This window comes from Lolium rigidum, chromosome 4 (assembly GCF_022539505.1).
Source record: "Lolium rigidum isolate FL_2022 chromosome 4, APGP_CSIRO_Lrig_0.1, whole genome shotgun sequence".
NCBI classification, from domain to species: domain Eukaryota; kingdom Viridiplantae; phylum Streptophyta; class Magnoliopsida; order Poales; family Poaceae; genus Lolium; species Lolium rigidum.
This window is the reverse complement of record NC_061511.1, coordinates 246320648-246343757: the sequence shown is the minus strand read 5'-3', so window position 1 is coordinate 246343757 and position 23110 is coordinate 246320648. Positions and strand designations below refer to the sequence as shown.

At 47.7% G+C, this 23110-nt stretch overlaps 3 protein-coding genes across 4 annotated transcripts; 2 read left to right on the top strand and 1 right to left on the bottom strand.

The window, feature by feature from the left end:
* Positions 1 to 5394: 5394 nt before the first annotated feature.
* Positions 5395 to 8242, top strand: LOC124707444 (splicing factor 3B subunit 4-like). 2 transcript variants are annotated; one of them, XM_047239099.1, is made up of 4 exons: positions 5395 to 5523; positions 6984 to 7036; positions 7417 to 7609; positions 7695 to 8242. In XM_047239099.1, exons 1-4 carry the CDS (start codon positions 5490 to 5492, stop codon positions 7823 to 7825), a joined length of 411 nt encoding a protein of 136 aa, XP_047095055.1. In that variant the 5' UTR covers positions 5395 to 5489; the 3' UTR covers positions 7826 to 8242. The 2 variants fall into 2 exon arrangements, with proteins under 2 accessions (XP_047095055.1, XP_047095054.1); XM_047239098.1 differs by having other exon boundaries at positions 6984 to 7195.
* A 1788-nt stretch (positions 8243 to 10030) lies between these two features.
* On the top strand, positions 10031 to 11709 carry LOC124648546 (probable beta-1,3-galactosyltransferase 8). The gene is made up of 6 exons (XM_047188288.1): positions 10031 to 10240; positions 10348 to 10415; positions 10511 to 11044; positions 11146 to 11271; positions 11339 to 11448; positions 11555 to 11709. Exons 1-6 carry the CDS (start codon positions 10064 to 10066, stop codon positions 11707 to 11709), a joined length of 1170 nt encoding a protein of 389 aa, XP_047044244.1. The 5' UTR covers positions 10031 to 10063.
* Positions 11710 to 20268: 8559 nt separating this feature from the next.
* LOC124650126 lies at positions 20269 to 22839 on the bottom strand. The gene is made up of 4 exons (XM_047189686.1): positions 22372 to 22839; positions 22199 to 22267; positions 21371 to 21691; positions 20269 to 21266 (listed from the first exon to the last, which is right to left on the bottom strand). Exons 3-4 carry the CDS (start codon positions 21597 to 21599, stop codon positions 20437 to 20439), a joined length of 1059 nt encoding a protein of 352 aa, XP_047045642.1. The 5' UTR covers positions 21600 to 21691; positions 22199 to 22267; positions 22372 to 22839; the 3' UTR covers positions 20269 to 20436.
* Positions 22840 to 23110: the final 271 nt, after the last annotated feature.

Below are 23110 nucleotides of genomic sequence, written 5' to 3'. Positions count from 1 at the left end.
GGCTATCAAATTCCACAGAGAAGTGGGAAAAACAAAGTGTCATGATAAAGGATGCTGCAACAGTTCTTCTCTGCTACGACATGACCCGACGAAAGAAAGCATAATGATTTTGGAAACGTCATTTCCAAAACCAGGGGGGCATGTGTTATCACCAGAATTTGACCAAGTCAGAGGTGGGCCGCGACCAAGATGGATTTGAAGAATATACATAGAAGGAATACGCGAATCGGCCTTTTATACCAAGTTGGGCTAAACCGCCCGTGTATCTGTAACGTATTAGATCGCATCTTAGTTTAGAAGTTAGAGTTTATCTCGTGCACGGTTTAGTGCACGCCCACATTAGAAAGTCCCCTGGACTATAAGTATGTACCTAGGGTTTATGGAATAAACAACAACCAACGTTCAACCACAAACAAATCTCGGCGCATCGCCAACTCCTTCGTCTCGAGGGTTTCTACCGGTAAGCACCATGCTGCCTAGATCGCATCTCGCGATCTAGGCAGACAAGCTCTGCCCCACGTTGTTCATGCGTTGCTCGTACTGAAGCCTTTTTGATGGCGAGCAACGTAGTTATCTTAGGCATGTTAGGGTTAGAATTGTTCTTCGAGTTACATGCTTTCGTAGTGCAACCCTTGCATGTCTAGCCGCCCTTACACCTATCTTAGGTGTAGGGGCGGCACCCGCTTGATCATAGTTTAGTAGATCTGATCCGTTACGGTTGCTCCTTGTTTCATCAAGGATTAGTTTAATATCCGCAATAGTTAGGCCTTACAAAGGGTTGGAGGATCCAGCGGCGTGTAGGGTGGCGTTTGCTAGCCCTAGAAAGGATGTTCCGGGGATCAACCTCGTGTTGGTTTTTAGGCCCTGTCTAGGATCGGCTTACGGTCACCGTGCGCGAGCGCGAGGCCCAATCGTGAGTAGGATGATCCGATTATGCGGTGAAAACCCTAAATCATCGTAGATCTCATCAGCTTTATCTTGATCAAGCAGGACCACCATATATTCGGACACCCCGTCTGAATCATGGGTGGATCGGCTCTTTGAGCCGATTCACAGGATAACCCGAGAGCCGATCGAGGCTCGTATTTAACGTTTACGTGTGTGCCCTGCAGGAAACTAAGCGAGGCATCATCCACACCTTCCTGACCAGGTATAGGTCAGGTGGCACGCCCTTGTGATAAACATCGGTCGTGCGACCAGGAGGCTTTGCGGGCCGTCGCTCAGAGGGACTGGGGCCAGCCGCAGCCCTAGTTGTTCCCGGCTCTACTGTGCTGACCGTCTCTGCCCGCCAGGGGGTTTCTGACGTCAACAGGTACTGTGTCTTGCCGTGTACGTCAAGGATCCGCCTCCCTCTATACATCGTCCCGGATCCGGGTTCCTACTGGGCCTCCATGGATCCGGGTCCCTCCAAAGGTCGGTCGGATCTGGCTCCCTTCTCCTGGGCCGGACTTCATCCTTCAGGATCAACAACAACTGGGCCGCCCGATGGGCCACATGCCATATCACCGTCTATGGGCCACCCGGGCTTGCTGGATCTAGGTTCTATAGCTTTCGTTTTACTTTTATTAACCACTCTAGTTGTAATAGAATGTTCATTTACCTTGGCAGGGAAAGGAACTTTCTCAATATGAGGTTCAGGCAAAACACGATCAGCAGTACAAACTTCAATATTTCTAGCAGAAACACAATTAACAATATCCTTATAAGGTGCATGATACCCGTTCCACTCCTTTTTGGGAACATCAAGATAAGAGGCAAAAGCCTTAAAACAATTTGCAAGAATTTGAGAGTCAAGACCATAAACATCACTAGTATTACGAAAGTGATCAGCTTATATAAAAGATTTAATGCATTCATAATCATAATTAATACCTGACTTTCTTCCTTTATCATTCTCCCATCCTTCAGTATTTTCCTGAATGCGGCGAGAAGATCTCATTTAGCTTCTTCTTTCATACGTGTAAATGATCTGGAACAACAAGCATCCAATAAACCCTTATCATGAAGCGAAAGCCTTGCATAGAAGTTATTAATAACAATATTACTGGGAGCTCATGAATGTGATATTTGAGCATTAGTGACTTCAATCTCCCCCACGCTTGGGATTATATATTTGATTCCGATCTTTATTAACCTCACATGGAGGATAGAATTTGGAATAAAAGAGAGGTGCAATTTCCTCCCATCCAATAGATCGACCATTCTTCAGCATCTTATACCATTCCGCAGCTCTTCCCTTGAGTGATAAAGAGAATAATTTCCTCTTAACTTGGTCCATTGAGATACATGCATACTTGAACAACTCACATAATTCATGTATAAAGAGTAAATGATCACCCGGATGGACAGTTTCATCTCCAAAATAGCAGTTATTCATAACATGTTCCACAATTTTCATAGGTATTTTAAAAGGATCCAATTGAGCTTGCAGTGGTTCATCTACTACCGTAACAGTGGTAGTAGTAATTCCAAATAGAGAGTCAAACGGAGACGCCTCCATAATGAAATAAAGCAGTAGCAGGTAAAAATAAAAACAGAACTTACAGTAAAAGTTACCTTTACCGATTCCACTCTTAAATAGCGCTTCACTCCCCGGCAACGGCACCAGAAAATAGTTTTGATGACCCACAAGTATAGGGGGTGTATCTTAGTACTTTCGATAAATAAGATGGTCGAACCCAACGAGGAGCATAAGGTGTTGACGAACAGTTTTGATCGAGGATTCACTGTAAACACTAGCAAACATGTTTGCAGGGGTATTTGATATTGCAGATAAATGAAGTACGGGTAAACAAAATGCGGTAGTAATAATTGCAGCGAGTGGCAAAATACTTTTTAGAGCAAAGGACAAGCCGGTTGTTTTACTTATGATGAACAAACGTTCCCGAGGACACACGGGAATTACGTCAAGTGCTTTCGCTTCACATAGCTGAATAATATTCAATGGTTTGGTAAGTGTTGTGTGGGTGAACCTATGCTAATGCACTACCCCATACTTGGACTAATACATACTTGTGATTATACCTCTTGCAAGCATCCACAACTACAAGAAAGTAATTAAGATAAATCTAACCACAGCCTTAAACTTTGAGATCCTACACTCCCTCGTGCACCGGTTTCCTAACGGGGGTTTGCCTCTAGCTCTGCGGTTGCTGCCGCTGCCGCTGCCTGGGCCGCCGCCATTTTGGCTTCGATGTCGTCGAGGATCTGGCCTTTGAAGAAGTTGTGCGCCGCCCGCGTCCGGGGAGACATTCCCTCTGTCGACGCTCTCAGCAGGGACATGTCGTCCCTGCGTTTCTTGAGCTCCAACTTCTGCTCTTGCCTCTTGAGCAACTCCGCCCACCTTTCGTCGGCCTTTTTGTCGCGGGAGAGAAAGGTCGAGGAGACGTCGGCGAGGCATTTCGTGATCGGCGCATGCGTCTTCTCAGACGCAGCGTCGGCCAAGGCGGCAATGGCAGCCTTGTTGCCAATAGGACGCCCCGCCGATGTTGCCAGCGACGCGTCCAGATCAATGGCGTCCTTCCCCTTGGACAACGATAGGCGCGTCAACTGCCATTTGTGGTTCATTTTGAGCTTGCTATAGCAATGCGTCAGCGTGAAAGACTTGTGACCTTCTAAGTTCTTCCGGTATATGTCCATGGCCCTGTCAAACTAACCAAAGGAAACGGAATCATTTCATCAAATACAGTGTAGGCGCTACAGATTATGTAAGAAAGAGTCGTACCCGTTGGGAGATGTCGGCGCCGCTGTCACCTCTGGTCACTAAGTCGTGATGGTACCCATGGAAGGAGTTCACCGACGCCTGGATGATGGCCCATCGCGTCGACATTGCCTTTTGGCTCCTCTTCATTGTCACTTTGTTGTAGTCGCTGTTGATGAGCTTGCGCTCATCGAACTCGGCCTTGATCCTCGTCCAATATTTCCCGTATTTTTGGTTGTCGCCGATGATGGAGTCATGGCTCACCGTCTCCCACGACTCGCACAAACATAGATCCTCCAAAAGCGTACACTTGGGGCCTCGTGTGCCCGACGCCATCTTCTTCTTCCTAGTCCTCACGCCGTGCACGTCTACCTCCACGAGATCATCGTCAGCGGCAACCTCCTCGTCCTCTTCCTCACCGCCCTCTTCGTCCTCGTCGTCGTCCTCCACCCCCTCCTCTTCCTCCTCCTCCTCGTCCTCACCCCCGTCCTCCTCCTCCTCAGCACCGGCGCCATCGAATTCGAGCGCCCCCTGCGGCCAGTGGCGCCGTCCGGACCGGGTCCTGGCTCGCGCTACGGCGCTTGCTCGTATGCCGGGGAGTAGAAGATGTTGTTGGGGTTGAAGCCGCCATGCGGCAGCGCATCCTGGTACTAGGGCGACAAGTTAGGCGTCACGCACCCGAGAGTGGTGGAGGGGCCGTCGTTGTAGAAGGCGAATGTCGACGGGGAGATCACTCCCTGAATGTACACCGGCAAGGACGTACTCCATGGGCTCGCGTAGGTGGCGGCGATACACCCGACCATTATGTGCTGGTGCTGGCCCGCCACCAGAGCCTTCTTCTCCTGCTCCGCCGCCCTCCGTTCTTTCCGCTCCGCCGTCGCCATCTTCCGGCGTAGACAATCTTGCTACCATTGATGATCGGTCCATCCTTCCGGCTTCTTCTTCGGAGTCGGCGCCTTCCGCGGCTTCGCGAACGGCGCTTTCGCCCCTTTCGTCTCATTGCCCGGCGGCTTTTCTTGGCCATCTTTTTTGGGGCTGTCGGCGGTGCCATGGAAGAGGGTAGCGGCGGCGGGTGGACGGCGGGAGGGAGAAACAAATCTGCGGTATAGCAGAAATGAATCAGCGGCGGGATATGTGTTGGGAGGCCAGAATTGCGCGGCGGGATAGGTGCGATGTGGCGGGAGTGAGAGACGAATTTTCCCTGTGCCGCTGACGCGTCGGGCGCGTGTCGCTTCGCCTCGCTTTTCATTGTGTCCGGCGTGCCGGGTGCGTCCCCTGTGGGACGGGGACGGGCTCGGGGCACCGGACACCGTATCAGGCCGCGCTAGACAAAAATCAGCTAGAAGCGTTTTTTTGTCGGGGGCTCAAATTGGTTTGGTGATGCTCTAATTCATTTTTCTCGCTAAAGTTGATTGAATTCGACTTCCCAATGCTCAAGATCTCCGTTCCCCATAAAAACCCTACCACACCTATCACCATCCGCACATGCTTTATCGAACGGCTCATATATTTGCCACCATCAAATCCAAGAAGCCTCGGGAACAGGCGCCCACCCATTATCCCCATTCCCCACTGACGCCCGGGCCCATCCTCGACTATTCCCAAATCCGTCTCGCCGTCGGCAGCCGAAACCGAGCCGTCTCCCAACCACCCGCTAGATATAGCGCCCAGACTCACCAACCTCCTTCCATCTGCGCTCGTGCCTCTGCAGCCGTCGTGTGCCAGTCGCTCGCTTCCCCCGGTTGGACTCCTCATCCGCGTTGCGGCGTCGACCCCAGATCCGGTCCCCATGGCGAGGAACCCGGGCTGCGCCGTCTACATAGGTCAGATCCCAACCCGCTCGAGGTCCGATTCGCGCGGTACGGCTGGTCCGTTCACGCGGATTGGATTTCCCCCCATTTTTCCTGGGGTTCGGCTCCGGATTGAGGGGAGATTCGTGGTGATTTGCTCTGTTTAGTTCCTATAAAGTTGTCTGCCTTGTGTATCCCCTTTGATTGATTGGTGGCCTGTGTTGCTGCCCCGGCCCCCAAATTGGGGGATTTTCGTGCCTGCACTGGTTGTTGCCCCTCAAGCAGCTCCGACCTGATTGCGTGCTTTAGGTGTTCTGAAGCAGGATTTTATCCTCCTTTCCGAATTGGTTGGCGTAGACTTACTAATTACCCTTGTTTAACTATTATGTTACTTGCTCAATCTTGTACGGTCAGGTGATTGACTCATGTGCTGTTGCATTTCCCAGCTCCTAAATCCGTAATAGGAATTGTTCGTTGCACTAGGTTTACTTGTATGCTAGCTGATTAGCTCACCTCAATCATGCTGATTTCCTTGCGGCAAAAACACTTCCTGGCCTTCTGTGATATGTGCTTTGCTTGCAATTGGAAAACTGTAGGCGTGCAAGTAGTGAAAAATCAACATAAGCATATGTTTACAAAGCCCAAAGATATTACCAAATTGAACCTGCTTAATAATAGAGTTGTGAGAGCCCCTTTTTTAGTATCTGCCAACTTTGTTTCTTCAGATTCGCTAACTATGTTAAATAAACATGCTATCGGGTCAGGGTATTCAGGGATTTTATATACATTCAAGTGCATGGAACAACATATTGATGATATTAAGCCTAAGCTAAGCTAATTAATAGGGTTCGGCAGCTCGGGTGCTCAAGGGCTTATGGGGTTATAATGATGCTTTTGATCCTCGCATGGTTTTGAACTTACGATTCCATGAAAGACGTTAGACGAAAACTTGCAAGCAAGGTAGGTTTCACCATTGTATTATTTGTTGCCTACTAATGTTCGTAATTTGATGTTCTACCTTAAGTATGTGAAATTTGACAGTACCGGTAATCAGCTGGAGTAAAAACCAGATAGTATTCTTGTAGTGTGTTATAAACTTAGAATGCGTTTAATCCCTGGGAACAGTTCTCACGGCCTCACACAAACCCTAGTGAATATGAGACTCTTAGAGCCATTTTCTTGGGGTGAATTTCAGTACCAACCACCATTTTGTAATTTTACGTTTAATAATATGTGGAGTGAAATGGTTGTAGAAAATTGATGATGCAACCGGTTTTGAAAACCACAAGCCTAGCTGCTTTATGGATTTCCTTGTCATTACCGATAGGCTTCAAATCCATGCTCTTTCCATGGTTGACTGTTGCAGTGTGCTAATTCTGGTATTCTTTAATGTCTGTTCTTGTCTCACTTCGCCTCTTGCTTTTGCATGCCTAAATAGAACAAAGTAATCACATGTACTGTATTAATTCTTCAACTGTATCTTTCTTAAATAGGTAACTTGGATGAAAAGGTCTCGGAGAGGGTTTTGTATGATATTCTTATTCAGGTAGGTCGTGTAGTAGACTTGCACATACCTCGTGACAAGGAAACTAGTCGACCCAAAGGTTTTGCTTTTGCTGAGTACGAATCAGAGGAGATTGCCCAGTATGCTGTTAGGCTGTTTTCTGGCCTGGTTCGGCTTCACAATAGAACACTTAAATTTGCGGTGCGTTTCTTTTTGCTCCCTAGTTATCCAATTTGTTTTAGTTTAGATTTAAGTATTTTCTTCTTATGGTGTCGTCAGTTACATTTTGTGTGAGTAGTTCATTCTGGGGCCAACCCAATGTAGTTGGCTAGCTGAGGTTCTTGTCAACGCTTAGATCTGTATTATTTTTGTTGAAGCAGCAGCGAAAGACTGAACCCTGAAATTATGCCCTTCTTTGACAGATCTCTGGGCAGGACAAGCCCTCTTCAAATGGCAATGTTCCTGTAACACCTAAAATGAACCCTATACCACTACCAAATCCACATCAACCAATGAGATCTAGTGATACTCCTGTGTCACAGAATAGAGTGGTGAACGGTAGGATTGCAGGCTATGGTGTTTCTCCAAATCAGTCTTATGATTTCCACTCTCAAGGTGAGGAAGTATTTATTTGTCCCTTTGAAATATGAGATATTTAATGTGAATCTGTATGAAATCTTACAGTTATTTTTTTCTCCAGCATCAAGTGGGGTAGCAGGTAGAGGATTAAGTGATGGTACATATGAGTATAGTAGACGTGTATTTGGTTCTGTTCTCAGTGATGTTAGCCGTCGAGCTGACAGACAACCAGTTCCATACCCGTCCTACTAGCACACTGAGCACCAGTGAATGTACCATCGGCCAGTGAAGCCATTGTTGTCTCAGCCCTTCCGTCATGTCATCTGGGTACTTGCCATTACATGCATGTAAATATGGCTTATGTTAGTGCATGTGAGTGGTTTTCTGGTAGCTCCGTTGTTTTCTACATCGTAGCCATGTCTGTCCCTGATGGTTAGGTTCCATGTGTTGTCCGATAGGATCTTGCCTCCACTAATGCCGCTGTAGTACTTACCCTAGTTACAGGGATTGGGTGGCAATATCCTTAGTTCAAAATGTTCAAGCTATTATGTTATTTGTGTTTCTCATGTCATTTGGATCTGTATTGTGTTGGGACATAAATATGGGTAGAGAAACCCAGGAAATCTGCCCTGTATCGTTAAACCTATTTATAATGATGTATGGTTGATATGACTTGTTTGCTTGAGCAGTATTTGTATAGAAGCCACATTATCACTTCTGATTACTTACTAAGGTGCAACTGCTGTGATTTGTTGCTTGGCTTACAGTTCTTGTTGGGTGTACCAAGGAAAGTTGTTGATGCTGTTTTTTTTTCCTTAACTGGTAATATTTGTAGTCTCCATTGGTGGTTTCATCTGCTCAGTTACATATCTGTTGGTGACCCTTTTTTATTTGAAATTCCAAGATGGACCAGTTGCTGCCTGTTATGGTATCATGCTCAACAGGATGACTTGTTGCTTGTGACTGCTTGAAAAATCAGAAACATCCACACTCATCATTCGGAATGACAAGAATTGTACATCGGAATTTGATAGTTTTGAATCACCCTTACCAAAGATATTAACTGGTTCCTGTTGTCTTAGACTTGGGTAGATTGCTTATGGAGGAATCCTATGGTTTATGTAGAATTCACCAGGGTGTGAATCTGTCAAGTCCCTGATTTTGAAAGGCAGATGATTTAAACCATTGTGGCATCTTCAAGCAGTAGGTCTAGTCTGGGGCCATGTCATTGCTGTAGGGAGAATTTTACCATTATTTGGATTAGTAGGTCTGGAGCTGGTTAGTGGTTACTGGTTACAAATGATGCCTACCTGGTGCCTTGGAAGTCAGGAAATCGAGGTACGAGAAATTGCAGTATGCATCATCTTAATAGTTGTGTTTGATATGGCTGATACTACACCTCTCTGTTACCTATTCGTATGCAGTGTCTACCTTTCCAGGTACCTGCAGAAAGTAGAGAAGAGACACCATTATAATGGACCTTGCTGGTGATTGTTTCAACCCACAAGTGGTGACGAATTTGTTGTTTGTAATGAGTTGAACTGGTTTTTTTTCTCCCTTTGTGAGCTCCTTACGCTGAATCTGTGGAGCTTCAAGCTTGCGTCGTGTCTGCAAAACGTACAAGCGGTGTCACTACGGTGGCATGGTTGCTTGCTTGTGCTCTGTTCACCTTTGGTGAGGTGGTGATGCATCTGTTGTTGGAAGTGAGGTGAAACTCCCTTGAGGCTTTGTTAGGGGCGGTGTAACTGGATTCCACTGTTCAATGGATTCTGAACTGCTGCTTGTAAGCCTCTTCCATTTTCTAGGGGAAGAGTTATGTCAGTTTAGGCTACTTCTGATTGTCATTCTTACGAAAAATTATTTTCTGTTTTCCTTCTGTTTTGGCTGGAACCCCATGGGCCATGGAACGATTATCTATAATTGTCAATCATGAGCCAAGCGAGAACTGTTATCATATGCTGTTTGCGGCGTCATCAGCGCACACAATTTTCTCGCCATATCAAAACAGAGCAGCACACCGTTAACCAACTACTACTAGAAGAGTCGCAGGCACAACGGTGTACGCTGTAGTGATCTTTCCTTGGGGGTATGAACTCTCGCCATGGCCTGTTATTGTGAGCTCGATCACACTGCTAGCATGCTCTCCTCACACAAAGGGCCTTGCCAACTGAACCGTTTCGCCTGCAGTGCTGGATCTGGGATAGATAGCCGGCGTTTTCGGCGTCGACTCTGAGAGAGCGCCGCATCTGCCTCCCCCTGCTTCTTCACTCCTGGAGCGGTAGCAACCGCCCCCAATCAGAGCGGGCCTGCCAATCGATGATGGTTCGTGTTGTGCAGCCAATGCAGCATGCAGAACCAGTGTAGTCATACATTATTAGTACACTTCTTGAGGTGAAGCAGAAATGCACTGCTCATGCTTGTGTTTCTGTCTGAATTTTTCAGGCGCTGACACAGCCGCAGTCGGAGAAGAAGGCCGCGCGGGCGAGGCCGATGTCGGGGAAGGCGGTGCTCGTGCTCTGCGCCGCCAGCTTCTTCGTGGGGCTGCTCCTCAGCGGACGCATGACGATCCTGACGTCGCCGCCGTCGGGGGGCCGCGGCGCCTCGACTTCCTCCGGCCACGGCTCCAGGATCGCTCTTTTCCCCGACGACGATTGCGAGCACAGGCGTGTAAGTGCTACTACTGGCTGGACGGAAGCAATACCCGTCGCGTGCATTGTTAATCCTGTCTGCACCGTAACAAGCTTGTTGATCATTCGTTTCTCCCTGTCTTTCAGAAGCTAGAAGAAGGGAGCAACCCGAACGATGTCATGAAAGAGGTGTCGAGAACGCACCAAGCTATCCGGTAAGTAATTCTTTTGTACCGATACGATACTCAAGAACCATGTATATACTGATCATGGATTACCTCTTGGTTCTTTCTTCTATGCATGCGTGTAGGTCGCTGGACAAGTCGGTGTCGTCGCTGGAGATGGAGCTGGCGGTGGAGCGCGCCAAGAGGAACGGCGGCCTGGGCGCGTCGGTGCCGTCCAAGGGCCTCCCCAAGGCGTTCGTGGTCGTCGGCATCAACACGGCCTTCAGCAGCAAGAAGCGGCGCGACTCGCTCCGCGACACCTGGGTGCCCCGAGGCGAGAAGCTCCGGCGGCTGGAGAAGGAGAAGGGGATCGTGGTGCGGTTCGTGATCGGGCACAGCGCGACGCCCGGCGGCGCGCTGGACCGGGCCATCGACGTGGAGGAGGCGGAGACGCGGGACTTCATGCGGCTGGACCACGTGGAGGGGTACCACGAGCTGTCGTCCAAGACCAGGATCTACTTCGCCGCCGCCGTCGCCACCTGGGACGCCGCCTTCTACGTCAAGGTCGACGACGACGTCCACGTCAACCTCGGCATGCTCACCAACAGGCTCGCCCGGTACAGGACGACGCCGAGGGTCTACGTCGGGTGCATGAAGTCCGGCCCCGTGCTGTCGCAGAAGTAAGTGAGCGCGCGCGAGAAATTATTCGATCTGCGTTTTGCCGATGCCATTTTTGCTGATCGGCCTGTCGCCGGTCGTGCGTTGTGCTTGGCAATGGCAGGGGCGTGAAGTACCACGAGCCGGAGTCGTGGAAGTTCGGGGACGAGGGGAACAAGTACTTCCGCCACGCCACGGGGCAGATCTACGCCATCTCCAGGGACCTCGCATCCTACATCTCCATTAACCAGTAAGCATCCGCATTTTTCTTCTGTGCAAGTTAACGTCTGCTGCTGATCTCTGTGAGGAAACCGCAGGCCGATACTGCACCGGTTCGCGAACGAGGACGTGTCGCTGGGCGCGTGGCTCATCGGGCTCGAGGTGGAGCACGTCGACGACCGGAGCCTCTGCTGCGCCACGCCACCAGGTGCGTCAACGCGCCACTCTAGTTCCCACCAATGTCACCTGTGGAGAGAATGGTTGGCGATCTAAAGAAACTGATCTGCTTCTGCTTCCATTTTTCTGTTGTGCAGACTGCGAGTGGAAGAAGCAGGCCGGGAACGTGTGCGCGGCGTCCTTCGACTGGTCCTGCAGCGGCATCTGCAAGTCCGTCGACAGGATGAGGGCCATCCACAGCGCCTGCGGCGAGGGCGACGGAGCCGTCTGGAACTTCGCCGCCGCCGCCTGACCAGAATACGGCAGCCACGTACGTGTAGACCAGCCATAGATGCTGCAGGATCGGCAGATGTGCTTTTGGCGATCAAGCTAGTTCATGTTTTTTTTTGTGGCGCTTTGGAAGTTGCAACCCCTAAGGTTTTGTACGCTCCCACCAACAATGGCGCCTAATGGTTTGTGTTGTCCTCGTTAGGATCCAAGTGTCAGAGTTTGACAACATTGTTCTAATCCATGACCGAACTATGATGAAAAAATCGACAGTTGATTTTCAGTGGCGCTTTACTTCTCTTATGACTGCATCCTTAGGAATTCGTTAAGGACCTCAATAATCAATATCGATTGTCTTAATCCAAGTTATTAAATTGAATGAATTGAGTTGCACATTCCTAAAAGTGCAACCTGTGTAGAGAAAAAGTGAATCTGCAGTGAAAAGAAGTAAAGAATCATCCGGTTTTACAACATTGGCGGGCCCAGCATTTTTATAATGGGTATTCAAAATTTGAAATAAAAGAGAAACACAACTCAAGTTAGTGAATGTACTAGTTTAGTATTCAATCCCCAAAGCAGCTGCTGCAGTTCACTAGTTCTAACCAAAACACCAAGGAGAGCTCATGTGTCGACATGCATGGCACTTTATACAAAAGAGACTAGAATTGATAACTCTATCACCAGGTTCAATTGTTGTTGCCAAAAATTATGGGTATTCAGCTGAATACCCATGATACCATGTGTGCCCACCCATGTTTTACAAATATAAATCAATTTTACAAGCAAACGAGTCAAATGAAAATAACAAAAAGAATATTGAAATTGCAAATTTGAGAAATGTAAAACTGGTGATAGATTAGCAAAGCATATTAAATTATTTACCGGTTTCACACAATATTAGGTGTGCAAAAACTATTTCACAACGAGTAAGTTGAAGCAAAACCTAGCCTTAAATCGTGAGATCAAAGATATCATATTTCTCATGCAATGCGTTGATATGCCCTAAATATATATGTGTTTTAGTCCGGCAATATTTGTTATGGGCAGTTTGTGGCCACGATCTGGTCATACAGGTTCGGTCCCAGAAACACACACTAAAGTTCCGCTCTTGTTTTTTTTTTTTTTGGAATCGATACGTATGCATGCATGCGCTAGCGCATACGCTAGGGTTTATGATGGTGTGAGAAAAAGTAGATGGATGTACCAATCGGGGGTAGAGTTACAAATAGAAATGCTACACCTCCAGGGACCAGGATTCCTGTTACGGGTTTGCATTACAGGATGATGTGTGTTTCATGTTGGTGCAAATCAGTTATCCTCCCATATTTCAGGGACGTGATAACCGTAAGTAGAATCCGGTAAGACTAGCCACAATGAGAGTATCATAAGTAGTATCATGCATGCCATGTTTATAAAAATCTGATGTGGTGCACCAATTAATAAGGTGAGTGATGGGAGTGATATCATAATATGATACCATATCATAGTACGTAAAACTAGAAAATTTAATGACAAACATATCATGTACACAAATTTGTATTGAGATTCTACAAAACATTAAATATAATGATACTATGATACTATGCATTATGAGGGTAGTATCATAAACTAGTATCATGTGCATGATGCCCGTGTATGATACTTCCCATTGTGACTAGTCTAAAGAGCATCCCGTAGATGTAGTGTTATTGGGTTACAAATCCCACGTCTAGATAGATGGTGATCAATTATTAGATATACCCCAGGTATCCCGAGTTTGACCTAGCTGGCATTGACACAATGCTTTAGAACCATATTTTACGCTACTTAGATGAAGCCAACATTCTACAGATCATCTTGGCGCTACTTAGGCATTCCTATTCACTTTAGGAGGCTAACTATTGCTGAATGGAAGCACGTCGAGAAAAGGTTGCAGAAGCGCTTTAGTAGCTGGAAAGGAAAATTACGGTCTTTGGACGGAAGATTGGTAGTCATTAACTCGGTATTAACGAATATGATGTTGTATATGATTTCATTATTCCAGTTACCCAAAGAAGTCTTGCATTGGTTGGACTATTTCCGATCAAGATTCTTTTGGTAATAAGATAGTGAGAGGAATAAATATCGACTTAAGAAATGGAGTGTTATGTGTCTCCCAAAAGATCAAGGAGGGCTAGGGGGTCATGACGTTGAGGTGGTGAACAAAGCTCTTGGGCTTTGGCAAATAATACTGAGGAAAAAATATGTTGGTTCAAGTGTGATCTCTCATTTTTGTGAAAACCTAGGGATTCACACTTCTGGACTGGCCTTATGGCAATAAAAAAAATCTTTTTCCATTTTGTTCTTTCTCCACTGAAGATGGATCTAAGATCAGGTTTTGGGAGGACGAATAGTTAGGTAATGCCACTCTCTGGGAATAATATCCAACGTTGTTGTCACAAAGTGGGACACCTTAGTTAAGGTGATGGAATCTACCCCACCTAGTGTGAGGTTCAGAAAAGATCTGGTTATGCCCGTCTTAGCTTGGAACCCATTGCTACATCGTTTAGCGTGAGTACAATTGTCACACGGGGCAGATGAGTTCCATTGGAACCTTACGGACAATGGTAGATTCAGCGTGGGTTCGATGTATAGAGCGTTTATTCAACCTTTAGAGCCGGTAGTTAATATTAAAAATTCTGGAAGATGAAGATACCAATGAAAACTAAGGTCTTCGTTTGGTATCTTTGTCGTAGAGTGATTCTTACAAAAATAACCTTGCAAATCGGAATTGGCAGGGAAGTAGAATGTGTGTCTTTTGTCATCATGATAAGACAATAAACACATATTCTTCCAATGCCACCTTGCAAGATCTATATGATCGATCATCCAAATATGTTCTACCTTATACCCACCACGTAACCTTGCCAATATTTTTGCTAATTGTTTTAATTGGGTGGATCATAGGTTTAAAGTACTTATTCGGGTGGGAGCGCTCGCCGTTATTTGGTCACTATGGCTATGTAGAAATGATAAAGTTTTTCATGATAAAATTCTTCTCTTATGTAGGTTATCTACCGGTGGAGTACTTTGCTTCGAGTCATATCATCATCGTATGAAGAATCACGACCTCTTTAAGGAGATGTCTGCACGGTTGGAGGATACGGCGAGAGACTTTATTATCCAACATGGGTGGTAGCATAATCTCAGGATTGGTCCTTCACCATCTTAGGAGTTGATGCTCATCATCATGTTTTATGTATGGTACCATTAATTTTTTGGATTTGTAATGTGCATGGTGTGTGATTGGGTGATCCTAGTTATGCAGAAGCCGAGTGTAATGCTTAAGCCTTTTAATAAGAAAGCGCCATTTATCGAAAATGGATCATCTTGGAATGATGGCATTAGGTTATTAAAGGTAAGAGAACACGCTTACCTCTCTATCAGAGCATCTTGCAACACATGTTATTTCTTTCAATTAGCATCTACCAGATAATTAGGAGGAATGGCAAGAAAACCGCTAGAGCCTGCGCCACCAACACATCCGGTGATCTGGGACTGGCCATCAGGACATCGTCCTGCAATTCTTCAATTGCTTGTGAGAGCCGGGGCTTCTACTATTTTCCTCTCCAACTGCTCCACTCGTTCTTCAATGTGTCACACGTTCTTTGCCGGACATAGAGGCAACATTTAGGCTACCGGCCAATATTTATTAAGAAAGGGACAACAACTGGGGCGTGCAGCTCCGAGGTGGAGCAAACATAGAGGTGCCCATCGTTTCAATATTTTCACCACCGCAACCATAGCACATCGGCCAAACAAAATATCATTCATATGTTTTCAGACTGACTGCACAAGAGCAGCAACAGTCGTATTTAAAACCGAGACCAATATTTAAAGTTCCTAAACATTTACATTAGTGTCTCAAAATAAAATCGAGACAATATTTAAAGTGCCTAAGCATTTACGTTAGTGGCAGTATTGAAAAAGTGTCTCAAACTACAGTTCCCGTCACAAATAAATTCAACACTTTTTTCTGCCTCCCAAAACATTTGGTGGCACTTTTTTGTTCTTGCAAGTGCTGCTACCAACAAATAGCCAGTGGTGATGCCAACACATTCGAAGTGAAATAGGCGAATGGTGCGATAGCTCTGGCCAAACGAAGAAAGTCCCGATGATTATAAACGACATGGAGGGTAAGTCTAAGGATCAACGGAATTTGGTTGTCTCCAATATCTCATGATGAACAGATTCGAGTAAGATAGGTGAATGGTGTAACTTCAAGCACATCAGGATCAGGTGGTTCACATGGTATATATACAATCTCAACCAGTGGCTATAGTTTGGCATGCCATTTCCATGTATAGAACGCTTTGAGTGTGAGTTTAGGAGTGAATTGGTCACTTTATTAGGATGTAGTGGTACATTCACATGTATTTGTTGTGTTTATGACCTTCCTGTGATCCTCTTTCATTTTCTTAATATATACATGCAGTTCTCCTGCATGCATGGTTCTATTTTTTTTTTGTTATGTTTAAATAGTGTTTTGCTCGTTGTCACGCCCACCGTATGTCTTGCGAAAAGAAACATGAAATGGATCGTGTGGACCAGCAATAGCCCAATCAAGCACCTTGCAAACTTATATATGTGAGGATATGTGTCCCAGGTGGGATCAGCAAGGTAAACGCTCGGTCGCTCGGTACCGTGCTCGGTACCGTGGAGGACCGAAAGGCTCGCAGATTCTTTGGGATTCTCATGTACCCGACACAGATCCGATCTATTATCCTGTTAGGATTTTGCACCACACCTTGAAGACCCTTCGGCACCTTGTAACTCTAATTCCCACCTTCTGATAAGGGCGAATGGGAGTCACCGAATAGATAAGCACACATTCACTCACATCACATCAACCTACCATCATCTTCTACCTTTTATCCACCACAGGCGAGATCCAGGCATACCTCAAGATCGTCCGAGCTTACTACAAAGAATCAAACCACAACACACACAAGAAGAAGTTTTTTACCATATATTGTACGTCCGGTGCGTGAACCTATATAAATCTTTGTCTACAATGTGCTACCATTCCGACCATTGTAAAATATGTAGATAGTTGGCGCGCCAGATTAGGGTTGCGCATTTCGGATCTCGGATGAACACGACATTGATCCATGTAAAGGACACACAACCTTCGCCCTCGACACATCATGCAGCATGATTATCACAATGAACCTCCTCGGCACCCTGCCAATTCACCTTAAGGGGGGCGAACAACCAAGCTTCTTGCCACCCAATATGCATGGGACCAGATCTCGTCATCAACCTCGATCGGGTCGTGATGAGGACATCCCATCTATTGATACACCCGTTGTACCTATAGCCACACAAATACAAGGACCAATCACTCGAGCTCGTGCCAAACAACTTAACTATCAGGTACTTTCGTTTCTTGAAACTATTCCTCGCATACATGAGAATATGATGCTGTCTAAATCAGATGTGTTTGTTACTCTTAGGAATGATGGACCTAGCATGGATGAGAGGGACAAGCATTGGAGCATGATCACACATGGAGGAGATGGCAGCAAACATGTGAGGATTGAAGATGACGCTGCGAGTGGAGATTTCAGAACTTTGAAGCCACCATAATTGGAGATGAAGACATGGACGAAATATAGAGTTTCCACTTTATAATTTCGTCCATATGAGTACATGTGTAATTTTCGCAGGAATTAAGTCAACCACTTTTTAGAGTCCGTATTGAAGGGGGAAAGACCTTCTAGGGTTTGGTTCGGCCACCCTATGCATGGCTGGCCGAAACCCCACATTTTCCTCCTTTAAATACCCCATAGTCGTCACGTTTAGACTCGGATTTTGATTAGATTAAAAGTTAGCCATTGCTGCAACTCTAGTGTACTTCTTTTGAGGCCAACGCCCAGAACAAGACCGACTATTCGGAATCCCACTTTATTCAATAAAGATTTCATCTATATCAGCAATATTCTGATTGCATCATTAGTTTCTTACTTGTTCTCAATTTCAGGTAGGAATTAAGACCCTCGCTGGTCAGGCTGATCGTGCATCCGCAAGATCAGTAACTCCCAGAGATTGTCCTAGCGATTGTATTGTCGCACGAGCTTTGCACGTGTAGTCGGATCGTCAAGCACGAACTCCACTAACAAATCGACGTTATCATACTCTCATCGAAAGATCGGACACCTTTGACCTATCAGGTCGCATCTGACAATGAGTTGTGCCTAGTCGCCACCTTGGATAACACCTTCAGCCTTCGTCCGCACGACTGCGACGATGAGGGAAGCATCGACAACTCTCTACCACGTCGGGAGGTGATCTTCGTCGACAATGGCCCTCCCGACATATCCAGGCCATCCAACGGTGATTATGCCGATAAGTGGAACCCTCCTTCACCGGATGCTGACGTCATTGGCCGAGAAACTGCCGATCTTTCTAATGACGTAAGAAAATGGACTTCGCCAACCTCACCGAGGAGAGGTAAAAATCATCACCGCACATATCACATCAGAGGTTTATGTGGTTCAACTATATAGCCTTGTGAGAACCAACCTGAGGTTGGATGGTTAGGAGGGTGGTTGTACCCCCAGCCCACCAGAGTTCAAACCCCAGGTTTGACATCTGTGTGTCTCATAAAGGCGAAATATTCATTCAGTGGGAGGTGACGTTCCGGTCGATAGCGAGGCGCCTGTCGTCAATTTCAAGATCCAATCCGCCGGCTCAGTCTTCCGGAGATGCTCATAGGGGTAGGATGTGTGTGTGCGCGTTCATAGGGGTGAGTGTATGCGCGTGTATGTGAACGTCTGCGTTTGCACTGTGTTTCAAAAAAAAAGACTATATAGCCTTGTGTTGGAGAAGGATCAGGCCAAGGTCCCCGAGATGAGGCGGGGATTCGCGGAGCGAGTGACACCGACCCGATTGGCAGAGCAATTCGTCACCCCGACTCCGCGGTCAAACATCAAGGTGTTCCCCATGGCACGTGAAAACCTCGCGGCCGCCCAAACGCTTCTCAGCGGTATGTCTCCAGATCCTTCCGAGCCCGTATATGACGCCTGGGTCAAGTTCAAGGCGTACCTGGACCAGGCCATGCAAGATTTCAGGATGCGAAGAACGTAGCTTCCTTCCACGCACCGAGTCGCTCGGTAGGCAGCAAGATCTCAGCCGGACTGGTGTAGTCGGTCAGCAAGGGCGCACCATTAGTCATCCACATCGATTCTCCTCCCTGGGCGGCCCTGGTTGCTCCATCTCTGGATCAACATCCACCTCAGGCCCGACCTAGAGTGGAGTACGACGCCCGGACCATCGTCGACGCACGACGCCGGAGAGGGCTATATTTTTCATAAAATAAGAAATTTTCAATGGTATAATTTTTTATAGCATATATCTCATATATTGTTGACCAAATTGGTGTGCAAAGTTTTTCTTCGAAATGCTTATTACCCAAATAAACCGTTATCGAGGGAGTAAGCAAAAGTTCCTACTAAGGAACCACAAAAAAATCTTTATCTTTCCATAGTTATCTATGCAAATATTTACTACTCCCTCCATTTAAAAAATTGGTGTCTTAAATTTATAAAAAGTCTTTATCTTTCCATAGTTATCTACGCAAATATTTTAGTTAGATACATCCGTATCAAGATAAAAGTGAGGCACCTACTTTTACTTTTGGACAGAGGTAGTATGACCACTCATGTAATCTTGTACTTTTAACTTCTCTAACTCAACATATTGACATTCTAGAAAACCAAAACTTGATGGACGCATATCTCAAAAGTGGGAACTTTGTAGTGGCATATACCAAAATGGCAGCATCTCTGAGTAAACATCCAATCTCAACATTCGTGGCTGAAGTTGGATTTATTTGCCCTTTTATCCGCATAAAAACACAGGTGCAGTTTCCAGGACACGAGATCATTTCATTCTCAGAAAACTCGTGCATTTTTGCCGACGTAATCGGTTATCGTGAGCTGAGCGCGCCCGGTACTCCCCGAGCCAATCCACTTACGTCGGATTGTATCACCAGTTCACCACCAGGCACCAGAGGGTCCAAGATGACGTTCTTGGCAGGGTCCATAGGCTAAATAGATTGAATCAGCTGAGCCGGAGTGTCGATCCTATCGATAGGTTAATGAATTCAACTAGATGAGCCGGAGTGCTGATCCTAGCGTCGTCCCTTATCTGATCCACATTGTTTGTTAGTACTACTGCCGTCGATGGTGCGTTGCTTGTCGTGTGTACTTTAGTGCAAGGGGTGGCTGTAGCTTTCTGTTCTCTACATAGGCGTTTGACAACTACATATGAGAGTTGCAGGCTTGACACGTTTTCAGGTGAGCCACGCTGTTTCCCTCCTGGAGTTACATCCCTCTCAATGGCCTCTGAATCGCCATCAGCCATTACAAAAATTTCAGTGTCACCATGAGTGTGAACTGTGGCCTGCCAACCTCGTGTAGCGGGGGAAGACGAAGGCTAGACGAGCTAGCAGCAATTCTTCAAGTTGGAAGATGTATCTTTCTGGCCAACATAAAACGGTTCTGTAGGAGAAAGTAGAACAATTTGGGTGTTCCAACCAGAGAGCCCTGATTAGTGAAGAACATTTGTAAATTCTCAGCCTGGATAACATTTCAACAACAAAGCGGCCTACTAACAAGGCCGCGTGGATGCATCCATGTACATTTACATCTCAAGCAAAGTTTACAGCCTCCAAATCCCCCTCCTCAACGACCACTGCAAAATCACAACATCAGGCTCCTCCGGCCGTCAGTCAGTCCCATATCGTCGCCGCCTTCTTCGGCGTCCGCATCTCGCTGCCGCCCCTCGAGACCGGCCGACCTGACCGGAGCGTGGGCACCATAGGCGCAGCCATGTAGCTGCCGCTCGGGCGCGCGTAGCCGCCGCGCATGTCGTGCCTCCCTACGGCGCCGGCGTGGTGCGGCACGGGCACGGGAGCCGGAGAGTACTGCGGTGGTGGGTTGCGGTACTGGCTGTAACCGCTGCCCTGCAAGAAGAGGTGGCCGGCGCTGGGGTGCCCCGGCGAGCTGCTCATGTATCCCGAAAGGCCTCCGCCATCCCCGGCGTGTTGGTTGAGGGCCGCGTTCAGGCCGCCGAGATTGGGTGAGCTCCGGACGCGCTGCATCCCGCCGCGGAACACGGCCTGGTCCGCACGAGGGGAGTTGCCCGCCGAGGCTATGCCGCTCGGCTGGTCTGGGTACGGCGGGCTCCCTTCAGGCGTGGCGGGCACAGACGCCACGTAGCGCTCCGGCTGGAAGTGGTGCTGGTGGTGGTTGTAGAGCTGCTGCAGCGGCTGGCTGCGCACGTAGGCCGGGGCGTGGCGGGACGAGGGGAGGGCTGTGGCGACAGCGGGAACAGACGAGACGGAGCTCGTCTGCTGCGGGCCGAAGACGTAGACGCGGAAGCGTGGCGACGCGGATGGCGAGCGCTTGGACTCGAACCGGTCATACTCGTCGAGCATGTGGAGCAGGTCCTCGTCGCAGGTGACCGAGACGAGGATGTCGAGGTCGTCGGAGGCGAGGAGCTGGTACTTGATGGCCGCCACGTCCGTCTTGAACATCTCCTCCACCTTCTTCTTCAAATCTGCACGCACGCGGGAAGGGGATAAAAGAGTTGAACGCGACCTTAAAAAACAACCATTCAAAAAAGAAAGAACCGAGAAAGAACAGCATGAAGAAGGCGCGTACCGCGGAAGCGGATGGAGCGGGGCACGGCGAGGACGCGGGTCTCGCCGCCGATGTACTTGAGGGCGCCGTCGGTGGGGCGGGGCATGATGCGGCCTCCGAAGCTGCAGAGTATCTTGAAGCGGGCGCTGCCACCGCCACCACCCCCGCCTCCAGCGCTGCTGGCGCTGCTCGGAGAGAGGTGCACGTCGTCGTCGGACTCAGCTGTCATGGTCGGCATCGCGTGCTCCATTCTCTAGCACGAGCCTGCCGCGTACGTCTATATATTTTTGCCGAAGGCAACCAGATGCTGAAGAATTGCTGCTGGGTATATACCGTATGGACCTGCGCACGAAATTGAAGCATGTTATACATGCCGCGTTTGACCAATGCGGAAAAACCTATCTCCTATCGCGAATCATCCAAGAACGATGCTTGACGCTTTCCCATCTCCTGCCCACACTACCGTAGAAACGAACCCATTTCTCAGGAGCACACAAAGTCCCCGATTAGAATCGATCACTGAAATGGGTCAAAGCGGCGATCTTTCGGGAGAAAGAAGATTCTGAAAGCTACAGGCACTTCCCCATCAAGCATGACATGATACCGTCCCATGAATGAATTGAACGGTGCTTAGGTTGGCAAAGCGCAATCAATCGCGGTCATTGGTAAGGGACAAAACTATGGCATATGCCGCCAGCCTAGCAAGTTATGGGCTTCTCTCTATCCATCCAACCGCTACAGCCGTTATCTTCAGCAAGACCACGAAAAAAAATCGTTTTTTTTTGCAGTTTTCTAAAGGAAATTTTGTCTGAGAGCATGATTTATGAGAGAGGGCGTCATGGATCGAACCTAGTTGTATAATGGAATGGGCTCCAGAAACCGCCGGGGCGCCGATGAACTAACGATCCCAAATCGAAACTGCCACCACCGCCACCAGATTGAAAAAGGTAATCAATCAATCGTCAGATTGGGGCGAGAAGCAAGAACGAGAGAAGGATACAAAGGAAGCGGATGGTACTCACCAGAAGGAATGGAAGGGGAACTTATTTTCTAATCCAACCAACCAACCAACCGTGCGGCGGAAGCGCCGAGACGAACGCCGGCGAGGGAACTAGAATTATTGGGCTGGGATCGAATCGAGCCAACGACCAAGGAGGTGGCCACCCACCAGCCACCAACGCGCCCGTCCACCTGCCGGGCGGAGCGCCTGCTGCTTATCGGCGGCGGATCGACCAATCTCCCATTCGGGGAGAGAGGTTTGATCAGCTTCTTCTTCTTCTTCCCTCTGCGAGGAGAGGAAGAAGGAGGGATTGGGTGGGGAAGCAAGCGAGCGAGCCTGCGGCGGATAGGCCGGCGGGGGATTTCAGGGCGGACGGGGAGGAACCGGCGCCCTGGATCTGGGGAGGGTGGCTATTCTTGGACGCGGGCCGCTCGCCGCTAAATCTTCCTCCTCGTGCGCCTGTCGGTTACGCCGCAGAGCCGTCGGGCCGACTAACTCCCCGTTTCGGGTCGATTTAGAAAAAAACTGACCTAATACTCCCTCCGCCTATAAATAAGTTTTTTATATTTGTTTAAATTTGAATGTACCTATACACTAAATAGTATCTATATACATTTAAAATATGATAAATCTAAGACATCTATTTATGGACAGAGGTAGTATATAATTTTTTTTTTTTAGACAAACAGGGAGCGCTCCCCAGCTCCATTCTCATTAGAAAATGAAACACATAGCGTTTTGCAACCTAGATAGTTCAAACT